General features: G+C 40.4%; 1 protein-coding gene across 4 annotated transcripts in view; it reads right to left on the bottom strand.

Annotated features, from left to right (window-relative positions):
- Positions 1–9,520: 9,520 nt before the first annotated feature.
- LOC121514167 (A-kinase anchor protein 13) overlaps positions 9,521–12,521 on the bottom strand; it is a 227,232-nt gene continuing 224,231 nt past the window's right edge. For all 4 annotated transcript variants that reach the window (XM_041794284.1, XM_041794292.1, XM_041794277.1 and 1 more), the window contains exon 38: positions 9,521–12,379. In XM_041794284.1, coding sequence (XP_041650218.1) covers positions 12,327–12,379 — 53 coding nt within the window. In that variant the 3' untranslated portion in view covers positions 9,521–12,326. The remainder of the gene's footprint in view (positions 12,380–12,521) is intronic.

Below are 12,521 nucleotides of genomic sequence, written 5' to 3' on the forward strand. Positions count from 1 at the left end.
CAAGTTTCATCTGGTTTAGTGGCTCCATCCAGACATTCCCTGTTACAAGACACATAATTATGAAAATAAAGAATTTCTCTTGTTTTGAAAACTGTTGGAAATATCTGAGATAATGCAAGTCCTCACTTAAAAACCCATTTACATGGAAGTAATTTTCAGATTAGTATAGACATTTTAAATATTACATGTTTTGTAGCTTTAAGAATTAATGATCTGTAAATAAAGTCTGTGACATGAGTGTGAGCCAGATCAGACAACCTGAGCACTTGATATACACTCCTATCACTCCTCAAAATCTACATGTAAAAAATAAACCCACAGGGACTGTTCAGGTTTGAGTCTTAAGTCCACACAAAAACTTTTCTCTGCTGTTAGAATGAATAGTTGGAGCTATTTTTCATGTAACCTGGGGTCAAATCAGTCCAGGGCTGTCAGCAGCCTGATGCTTCATCCATACATGTGGAGAGGTCTAGGGAAGTTCTGCTCAAGAAAGGGAGGCATGTTATATTCTCAAAGTTGTCCTTGTCTGCTCCGCTCAGGGAGGAAGTTGTGTTATTAAATGCTGAAACTCACTTTACATTTCTTGAGTCTTGCCTCAAAATAAACTTGGGAAAAGTGACCCCCCCCCAGCTCATCATCTCTTTGAGGACAAAATTCTGCTCCGTCAGCAGGAGAGCTCACCTCCATGCTGAGTAAATGCACAGATAGCTTCGCTCCACATTCACACATGAAATGAGATCAAACTGCACTAAGCGGACAGCTTCTTGGGCCTGAATATCATTAGCACTGTGAGCTTTATGAATTAGACCTTCAGATAGAGGAGATAGGAGGAGTAAGCCATTCTTGTTCTTAGTTCTTAGTTAATCAGAACCTTAATCCAGAACCACAGTATGAAACTTTTTTAAAGTCAATCTAATAATATGATGCCTTCCACCAGGAAGAATGGCACCAATTACCACAGAGCACCCCAGTTTCTGACTTTCAGCATGGGGAAACTTCGGCAGCAGGCCGCAGGTCTCTCATGAGAATAACTTAAAGCTTTCTAGCACTAGCTCTCGCACCAGCTTTCAGCTAAGAGGAAACCAGTCAGTCCATACTGGTTCTGTTTGATTCAGTGACTGAGGATAAAAGATGAATTAAGAAGACGACAGATAAAGCTATTCATTGAATAAAAAATGACCCAGCATGTAGCCAGAGAACTGGCTGTAAGGTGCAAAGTGGAGCTGGTTATGTAGCTGTCGGATCCTAATTAATATCAATGCGCTTCACTTATGAACAGTTAGTATCAGCGGGCTGTAGATGCTAGCAGAGTCATATTTGCACAATGTTTGTCATGTATAGCTGCACCCCTTCTCCTGTCATGCTCTAACAGTGCATAGCCTGGGCATTTGAAAGTAACCCTTCCCTTAGCCTTACCCTTACCATAAGACGTTCTCTAACTCTAACTGTAAGTCTAACCCAGAGGGAGTCATTTTTAATCAACATTAGTTATAATCATGCTTATGGACTAAAATAAGAAGCTCATGACAAAGCCCACCACAGGGTTAGGATTAGGGTGCATCGCATTATCAACATGAATATCTGCACCAAAATAGTCAGGCAATAGTTTTTTAAAAGTAAAAACCCCTATTCTAAAAAAGTTGAAACGTTGTGTAAAATGTGACTAACATCAGAAAACTGTGATCAATTTCAATGGATGGCCGTTTTCCGCTCTAGCGCCGAGAACCATTGTTTCAAAAATAATTTTAACTGTGGACTGGTTAAACAACAGCATTCTTCCCCTTTTAGGTCAGTCCATCTCAGATTAACTCAGGCCTAAAGGAGAAGAAGTTAGCAGTGCTTCTGGATGTTGTTGATATATGGCTTACACTTTGCTTGGTAGAGTGTAACAGTCATAGAAGCAGTGATTTACTGTGTTACCTGACAATGGTTTGCCAAAGGGTTTCTGAGTCCATGTGGTAATATCCATCACAGAATGATGAAGGTTTTAGATGCAGTGCCACCTGAGGGGTCAAAGGTCAGGGGCATTTCAGCCTTGCTTCTTGTATGTTTGCAGAGATTTCTCCTGATTCTTTTAATCTTTTGAAGATTTTATAGATGGTGAATCTGAATCCCATGCAACTGCACATTTAGGAATGTTGGGCTTAAACTGTTGGACTGTTTTTCCCATTAAGTCTTTCACACATTGGACAATCTTGCACCAATGTTGAATGTTAATGACCGTGTCTTTAAAGAGTGCTCTTTTAATACCTAATCATGGTGCTATCATGTCTTGACCTACTTCCCTGTCAAAAGTTTCAGGGGCTTTTTTAGTATCCAGAATTTTTCCAGCCTTTTCATGCCCCTGTCCTAACTTTTTGGAAACCCATTGCAGGCATCAAAATCAGAATACATTTATCCAACTTTTTAAATCAGTTTCAACATTTAATATATTGTCTTTGTGCTGTATTTAAACTGATTTGCAAATCAGTGTACCCTGTTTTAATTCTTATTTTGCACAATGTCTCATTTATTTTTTGGAATTGGAGTTTGTACAAAACAATACAAGATATTATGAAGTTGCATTGATCACAGAGCAGTGCCTATTTCATTGTCTAAATTGCATGTGGAGCATTTTTTTAAATGAACATGTAATGTAAATGTTAATGTAAATGTAAATGTTAATGTACATATAGTACAATGTGGACAGGAAGTATGGCTGACATATTGTGATTACTTGGGTTCTGGTCTCTGTGATTACTTTGCCTCTCAGATTTAGTCCACAGTGTGGTCTTCCAGCAGCTTCCTGAACACGGCGTGACTCATATAGGCACAGGAAAGCTATGTGAGTGTATGTGTGCGTGCATTAAGCCAGGGTCATTGAGGAGTAATAGGATTGCTCGGCCTCACTCCCTCTCTCGACACCCCGGCAGAGACGGGCCTCCTAAATCATCCTCACATCTCTGAGCAAGATGGAGGACCTGGCATCGTCTCCTCCCGCCCTCCATCCCCGCGGCAGCCGTGAGCACCCTCCCCACTGTGATACAGCTACCGTAATACAGCTACAGCTCACAGCCGTGATCTCCCTCAAACATCCAGGAGGACTGGAATAATATCTACTCAGCATTCTGTAAATATCCACCGGGAGCTGTACTCCGGTTCATTGCAGCGGTACCACAGTTACTGAAAGTGTGCTCTGCTGCTGATCCTCAAACACTGCTCTTTGTTCTTGAACTTTTCATCTTGACTCCCAAAAAAAAGAAGCCGTGTGTGAGGTGAAGCAGCCTACTCAGCTCCTGTTTTTCATTATTCATGTTCTGTCTAACACGATTTAGGGTCATGAAGAGGCTGAAGACACTTAAAATAATGTCAACATGGTACCCTGAAGCATTTTTCAAGAGACTGCGAGTTTGGATTTTAAGTTTTTTAGTAACTCTTTCCAGGAATTAAAGCGGAAAAGCAGAGGAAGAACATAACCTAAAAGTTGTTTGCAGGACCAGAATGGATGTCCCTTTTCTGTTATTTTTGTTTCAGGGACACAAATTGTGGAGTGATATGAAAGCAGTAATGTGTTTGTGGCTTTTTCTGTGTGAGTTTGTGAGTGCAGCCTCAGAAACAGTGGAACAGAGCAGTCACAGCCCAGGGCACCTATCATAGACCATGAAAATAATGGTCAGGTTTTTATATGTTCCTCTATAACTCAGATAAATAAAGAAAGGTCCCTGGATGCCCAAGTTCAACAAGTACAGATGGAAACAACTTACAATAGGATGCTTCCAGAATGGAGCCAAATGCAGCCTGTGCAGGAGGAGAGGTGAGATCATGATACAGTTCATGTAAAGTTTTTACTTACTCCTGAAATCATATCTGTAAAGGAACACAGGGTGATAGTATGTCAAATACAGTGCCTTTCAAAAGTATTCACCCCCATGGATGTTTGACCCTTTTACTGATTTCACAATACTGCTTCTTTGCATACAAAGGAGCCATTTGAGGTGATTCAGGCATTTAATTAGGGTTGCTCCTGGGCGCCTCCCCTTTGGAGGTTTTCCAGGCACATCCAGCTGCCTTTTTACCTCTTCAATGTCAAAATGAAAACAAATTTCTACAAAGAAATGCAAATGCAAATAGCTGTGTGCTTCAGGTCATTGTATTACTGGAAACTGTATCTTCTCTTCTCTTGCAGACTGATAAGATTGTCCTCCTGGATCTTTCTGTATTTTGCAGCATTCATTTCACCCTCTACCTTTACAAGCCTTCCAGGGCCGGCTGCTGAGAAGCATTCCCTCTGCATGATGCTGCCACCACCGTGCTTCACAGTGTGGATGGTGTGTTTGTGGTGATGTGCAGTGTTTAGCAACATAGCAACTTGTCTGATGGCAAAAAAGCACCATTTTGGTCTCATCAGACCAAAGAACTGTCTTCCACTTGAGTTCTACTTGAAACATGGCTTTTGGTGAACTCTCGTCCAGATTTAATACGTTTTCTTCAACAGTGGCATTCTCTTTGCCACTCTCTCATAAAGCTCTGACTGGTGAAGAACCAGGCCAACAGTTGTTGTATGCAGAGTCTCTCCCATCTCAGCTGCTGAAGCTTGTAACTCCCTGAGAGTAGTCATAGGTGTCTTGGTGGCCTCACAAACTAGTCTCCTTCTTGCAATGTCACCTAGTTTGTGAGGACGGCCTGATGGAGGCAGATTTACGTATGTACCATATAGCTTCCATTTTTTGATGATGGATTTAATTGAACTCTTAAGGATGTTCAGTACCTTTGACATTTTCCGTATCCATCTCCTGACTTATCCTCAATAGGGCTGTACAGTATCAGTAATACTGCGTTTCCAGCGTGTCATCATCTGTTGTTCTGAGTGTTTTTAATACCACAATAAATATCGTACCGCGGACTTGTCACTGAGGTAATTACTGTACCGTGAGATTTTGATACCATACATCCCTACTTTTCAGTAACATTTTCTCTGAGTTGCATGGAGTGTTCCTTTGTCTTCATGGTGTAATGGTAGCCAGGAATGCCGATTAATCAGTGACTGGACCTTCTAGACACAGGTGTCTTTACACTACAATCACCTGAGACACATTCACTGCACTCAGGTGATCACCATTTTATTAATTGTGGGACTACTAGCACCAATTGGCTGGACCTCACAATTATTAATGCAATCACTTATTTTACCCCACATATTTTTCTTTGATTCAGCTTACTTAGTAGAAATCTGTTTTAATTCTAACATTAAAGAGTTTTATTTTTGGAATTTTTATTATTTTTACAGGCACTGTGTACACTGTGAATTTATTTAATTATATATATATATATATATATATATATATATATATATATATATACACACACACACAGAGCAACCTGTGAGTCCTCAGGAACATGTTCTGGGGTGGATTGTCAGACAGAATCAGACTAGGGGAGAACAGGAGGTGAATCTGTGTCTGTCAAGAGGTTGAGATTCTTTAATAAGAAACTTCAGAGCACAATAATTTGTTAAGGTGTGATTGGCTGGCAACAAGTCCAGGGTGTACCTGCCTTTTGTCCATTGACAGCTGGGACTTGTTCCAGTCACCTGCGACCCAGAACGGGATAAGCGATATAGATAATAAATGGATGAAGGTTTTTAACTCTGTGAAGCACTTTGAATTGCTCTGTGGATGCTGTGATAAAATGAACTCACCTTGCCTTTCTTTAATTAGCGGTTTTAAACAAAACTCTGCACCTTAATAATGACAACAGATAAACTTTCTAAAAATTCACCCCCTGTAGAATTTGTTTTAATAATGAATTGAGCTATTGAGACCAAAACTAGCTTTGTACCTGGCTCTTACCATGTTTATTTCTGCTGGCAAAATTATATTTAATATGAGCTGTATTATCTGATGGGAATTGGATTTGCAGCCAAGTAAACACACGAGGAACTGCAGTTCTTTCACTTCTGTGATGGCTTCATTTGTCTTTTAGTTTCATTGTTTAATTTTGCTGTTGTTTGGCAGGACAGCCAAGGAGAAACAGGAAATGTAGGAAGGACTCAGGGTCATGGGTTGGAGTTGAACCTACGGCTGCTGTGGACCTTAGCCTCTACATACTTTTATTACTTTACTTCTATTTACCACAACAGTAAGACTGAAATCAAACAATCAATGTGACTGAAGTGTCTAGATATGGGATCTATAAGGGTCTCACTTGGGTCGACACCATATGAAGTCCACATGAGCAATCACAGGTGGGGCCATTATGGAACCTGTGGACAAGCCCAGATGGGACCCATATTGATGCCACACACAGTGCCTATAAAAAGTATTCACCCCCTTGGATGTTTCGCCCTTTTATTGATTTGCCTTTTTGCGACAGAAGAAACAAACAAAAAAAATCTAAGTGATTGAAGTGAAGAGAGTCACCAGTCAAAGATTTATAGGAGAGTGACAAAGAGAAAGCAACTGTTGAAGAAAACTCATTAAACCTGGACTATAATTCATCAAAAGGCATGCAGGAGGCTCCACAGTCAAAGGGAAGAAAGTTCTTTGGTCTGATGAAACCAAAATGGTGCTTGATGGCCATCAGACAAGATGCTATGTTTGGCAAACACTGCACATCACCACAAATCCACCATCCCCACTGTGAAGCACAGCGGCAGCATCATGCTGTGTGGATGCTTCTCAGTAGGCATGTGTCAAACTCCATGGTCAAATGGAAGACAGTTCTTTGGCCTGATGAGACCAAAATGGTGCTTTTTTGCCATCAGACAAGATGCTATGTTTGGCAGACACCAAACACTGCACATCACCACAAACACACCATCCACACTGTGAAGAACGGTGGTGGCAGCATCATGCAGAGGGAATGCCTCTCAGCAGCCGGCCCTGGAAGGCTTGTAAAGGTAGAAGGTAAAATGAGTGCAGCAAAATATAGGAAGATCCAGGAGGACAATCTTATTCAGTCTGCAAGAGAACTACAGCTTGGGAGAAGATTTAATTTTCTAATAAGATAATGACCCAAAGCATACAGTCAAAGCTACACAAAAATGGTTTAAAAACAACAAGGTGAATGTTCTGGAGTGGCGAAGTCAAAGCCCAGACCTCAGTCCGAGAGAGAATTTGTGGGTGGACTTGAAAAGGGCTGTTCACGCCTGATCCCTGTGCATGCTGACAGAGTTTGAGCAGTTTTGCAAAGAAGGAGTAAAATTGAAGTGTTCATTTAGCCTGACTGAGACCTGTCCACACAGACTCAGTGCTGTGATTGCAGCCAAAGGTGACTACTAAATACTGACTTGAAGGGGGTGAATATTCATGCAATCACTTATTTTATATTATGTATTATATATGTATTATATTATATATAATGCTTCACAAAAGTATAGCACTGTACAGGAATTACAGTGTAAAATTAGGACAAAATGATCAAAATGTTGCTGTCCAAATACTTGAAGATCTTCCTGTATTGTCTTGTGGTGATCTGGCTTTGCTACCTGAAAAATTCTGTTCACCTGCTTTGATTGCTGTTAGATAAACTGGTAGGTGTCTCACAATGGTATTTGGATGTTTTTCCCCCTCAATAATAAAAAAAATTATCATTTAGAAACTGCATTTTGTATTTACTTGGGTTGTCTTTGTGAGATATCAAAATTGGTTTGATGATACGAAATATTCAAGTGTGAAAAATATGCAAACAAATCAGGAATCAGAAAGGTGGCAAATACTTTTTCATGTCCCTGTATTCTCTCCAGGGAGCATCTTCAGCAAACTCTGCAGCTCTGTGAGTTTTCCGAAGATTTATCAACTGCGTGTGCTGATAAATCAGTGAATAAAAAAGCACTCATGTTTAGATGAAGTTGACTTCTTTATGATCGTGTCCCATTGTGTGTCATCTCAACATAGTTCAAGCTTCTTTAAACCGTCAATTAGAGCGATTTAGTGGCTCGTGATATGACAATAATTAGTTCAACAGTGTCATCGTGTCTTATCCGTGGAAGAATAATCAAGAACATGAATCTCAGCTGTTTGTCGTTAGTCATTCAAGCTTGCACACTTATTAGTCTGCAGTTTTTTCTCCTTCCTCTAAGATTTAATGGAGTTTTTAATTTGCAGTCATTATTTAGTGTTTTGTCACCATGACGTTATCCCCCCCCATCCATCTCAGCTTCTTGTTTTGCAACAGTGGCCTCCTGTGCCTTGCTTTCCTTGTCACCATGACAACAAGAAGAGGCTATCTTTCCTTCCTGCCAGTTTATCACACCAACAAACTTACTGCTATACGACTTTGATTTGCTGGAATAATCTTCAGAAAGATAGGACGGCTTTCACAGTTTTGCTCCTGTATGTAAGACATGAAGTCACTGACTTACTGTTTGCTCTTATCAGCTGATGTTTTGTCTCTGCTTTATACATTGAAGGAGCAGAAAGGAGGGATTGTTCAGGGTGCAGATAGATCCCACGGTGCAATCAATAAGTTAGAGCTTTTGTGATGTATTAGATGGCACAGTTAAGGCAACTGTTGAGAAAAGCTCACAGCTGAGGTTTCCTGAGGCGAACAGCGTCTGGTATGCAGCACGTTGTCTGCAGCGTGGAGACATTAAAGCAGCTGATTCTTTATTTATCACACGGAGGAAATGCTGCTGTGTCCCGTCACCGCTGTCAATCCATCAACATCTGAGTCAGATTTTTCCTCCAGCGGTGCCGCTTAAACAGAAAATTCCCAGAAAATGCAAACAAGAAATCAAACCTGTAACAAAAAATGAGAGGTAGTAGTTAAACTTCCCTTAAACAATGACGTTCATTGGCAAGATCTGTTTTACTGTAATAAAGCATTTGAAATAAACCAAAAAGACACAGAGAATATGTTTAATACAGCCAAGGAAGTGGATGCTTGGTGTTGTTTTCTGTAGATTTTAGGTTGACAGAAGTTCCAGCACACATACAATCATCTACTACTGCTGTAAAAATAAAGCAAAGAGAGGTTTACCGCTTCTCATCTAAGGCTGGTCCAAAGTAAATCATCTGCACTCATGCAGTGCTTTCTGCTCAATTAAAGGGCTTTACACCAAATTTCACATCACCATTTCCGCACTCTGAACACAATTATACATTAAGGATTTGGCATTCAAGGCTCATCTTCATATAACACATTCACAAACAGAGTTTATTTCTCCGGGAGCAATCTCAGGTACCCATCAGCAATCATTGTCAATCACAGCCGTTCCTCTGGGGCCCACCACAACCCTCATCCTTAATGTGTTTAGTCTCAAAGTTAAACTAAGAAGCCACCATTTATTCTGTTTTTACCAGGCATCTGCAAAGTCATATTTATCTTCTTTTCTAATATTAATCTGTTCAAACATGCTTTTTGACTCTGCAAACTCTTTCCTTGTAGCTCTAATGCCTCCAAAAGCACTGATAAATTCTTACAGTTGAGAGTCACCTCTTAGTCCAACACCAGTTAAACTGTGACACCAGTTGTAAAAATCATGCAAAACAATGACAACTCATTTGAAGGCAGGGAAAGGAAACAACAATAACACTCAAAGTGTTCATAATGATTTTTTTTATTACGAGAGAAATATGACTTTACATCACCACAGCGGTGAGAATAAAACATAAATAAAACATTCTTACAAAATGTTGCAATAAATCAAAAACAAAACATATTTTTTACATTTGATTGTTTTATACATGAATCATATTTACACATAAGTCTTTGCCCTTTTTTTACATGGTTGGGAATGAAACAGTCCTGTGCTACGTTTTATAGCACAGACCTTTCCTAGGTGTCATAGCAGAGGTATAAAAGCTCTCCTCTCTCCTGAGAAGATGTGGGGTTCTACTTGAGTGCATTTTATCGTTAAGATTTAAGGCTACGCAGGGTTCACCTGACGGACACGCTCGTCTCACAGACAGGCCTATCATCATCGGGGAGGGAGTTCATTTTCCTCATCGTGTCTGCTGATTGTCCCTCACAGAGAGAGAGCTCTGCGGTTCTGCCCGGTCGCTCCCTCCAAATGTAAGACCTTTTATTTATTTCTTTTTCCTTTCGTATTAAAGCTGCTGCTGACTGGTTTCACTAAATAACCAATTACAATCTCTGACAACTTATTTGTTTCTGCAGTCAATTACAAATGCTACGGGGAAAATGTCAGCGAGTGTGAGAGCCCACGCTCATCACATTATCTTTGACCTGCTGAGAAAAATATGTCTGCTCCTCACAGCAGGGAGAAAACACTTTAAAAAGAGAAATTAAAACATTCTCTCATATTTTATGACTTTTTTTCTATGTGGGAGGGAGGGGAATAATTTAGTCATAGGTGCAGTGCTCCCTAGTGGTCAAAACACACCTAAAGCAAGAGGAAAAAAACAAACACAGGCCATTCCTCTGTGTTTCTTTGACAGGATTACACCAAAGCCATAAACAAAAGACATGAAGCAACTAATTGGCTGGCCCTGTAAGCCTCTTAGAAGACACACTATAATAAACCAGCCTGGACATGAAGTCAAATCCTCAACACAGACGTTGAGTTAACAAACAAGCACTTAAAGACGAGACAAAAGAGGCAGCAAGGAAGCCGCTCAGTGGCAATAATTCACTGAAAAATGGGCCCTTTTAACTTGTTCTGCTTTTACTTCCTACCTGTCCAGCAGGTAGAGTGTGTGGCCCTTAAAGTGAGGACAATGGGGCTAAAACAGACTTAAAACACAGACAGGTCACCCTGGAAGTATCATAAAAGCTTTTTTTTTTTTTTCATTTTAAACCAAAACAGAGCCGCAGCTTTTTTTTTTTACTCATTTGAACCCATTATCTTGCTTTGGATCATTGCTGCTTTCACGAGCGTCAGTGCCCTTGATTAAAAAGTCAACAGAACACAAAGATCCGCTTGATTGACATCTCACACAACGATAAGAAAAAACATAGTAGGACCAAAGTGCTTAACAACACTGACGAGTGTTGATTCATTTGAAACAATCAGACTTAGGCGATACCTGCCGAGCTAGTTCAGTCATCCAACATCCAAAAAGGCTCACAAAACATCATTTGGTGTTTTTAATGTGTCCTTTCTCATTTTCAACGCTTTGTCCACAAGCCTCTATTTCCTCAGTGTGTGCGTCTTTCATTGACAGGATCCATTAGTATGCTACCAGCAGAGTTACATGCAATTAAATAACGAGGGGAAGCCCCGCAGGTGGGTGCTCAGATGAAAGATGAGGGCTGCGTTAAAGCCCATTGACAGGCAGATAAAGCAAGGATCAAGTTAATATCCATCCAAGGCTTGGAAACACACTAAAGGATATGAATTAAGCTGTTAGACACAGGGAGTACAGTATGTCTCCATCCTTCAGTACCGTCGAGGGGAGTGAACAGACAAGAACATTGGAGGAGTTTTACTTCAAAACACAGAAATTTATCCTTCAAATCATTTAAAGCCATAACTCATAGCACAAAGTCGCTCCAGAGAGTTATTGATGGTATAAAAGAGACTTTAGAAACTGGAAATTAGTGGATATAATAGCATCTTTTCAAATTGCAAGCAATTTTCTTTCATGTGGATCTATAAAGTCTGATGAAATAACTGGAGCAAACTAAAAACCCTGGACTTGTGTGATTCATACGTTGCTAGGACACTTCGTCGAGGCACAATTTCTCTCCGCGGCTTCAGTTGTCTATTGATTGTCAATGAAGATGTTTAGGAGTGAAGAGTTTCCAGTGCCACATGGAGCTTGTTGACATTCATATCTGTTGCCAAGTGGTATTTGGGTTTGTTTATGTCCTTGTACGTGGGGGTTCAGTCACATGGAAAAGGCTTCTGTAAACGAACAGAGGAGCCCGTTTGTGTGGGAGTCGATGCCAGGACGGACTGTTGAAAAGGCTCATAATAAACACTGAGACACAGAGGCAGTGGAGCCTGTGACACACTTGGCAGAGCCTGTGAGGCAATCTACTGTGAAATGCTTTCAATTTGATACTCTATCACAAATTTATGATTCTACAAAAGGAAGAAATTAATCCTCTGTCTTATAACTATGGTGTCTTTGGAGAAGGAAGTGGGAAATATGGAAACAAAATACAAACATCGGCAGTTTCTTTTACCCATGATCCCTTACACATTTTACCTCCTAAAACGTAAAAGCAGTGGTTTTTGATTTAAAGTGAAATAAAAGTTCCGTTCATCTGACTGTATGTGATGTGTGTGATTCATGATGTAAAGGTGCAAAAAAAAATCCTGTTTGTGGTAGACTGTGAAACAGTCTGTAGACGACTGTAGGACTACTTGGCAGTACACATTCCTCTGGATGGCGGTGATACGGTGGTAGGGAGGAGGAGGAGGCAGAGAGACAATTCACTCAGCAGAAGAAGATCTCTCCATCCATAGGGGGCTCGGAGAGGTGCTGGGGGTCTGCAGGGAGGAGAAAAGAGGAGTCAGTGTTACTGCCACAGGAGGGGATTCTTTATCAAGAGGATTTTTCTTGCTGATCTATTGTAGAATTTTTTTCCTCACAGGGAGAGCAGCGTTTTGTACTCTCTTTAAATAGGATGTT

Source organism: Cheilinus undulatus, linkage group 1 (assembly GCF_018320785.1).
Source record: "Cheilinus undulatus linkage group 1, ASM1832078v1, whole genome shotgun sequence".
Lineage (NCBI taxonomy): Eukaryota > Metazoa > Chordata > Actinopteri > Labriformes > Labridae > Cheilinus > Cheilinus undulatus.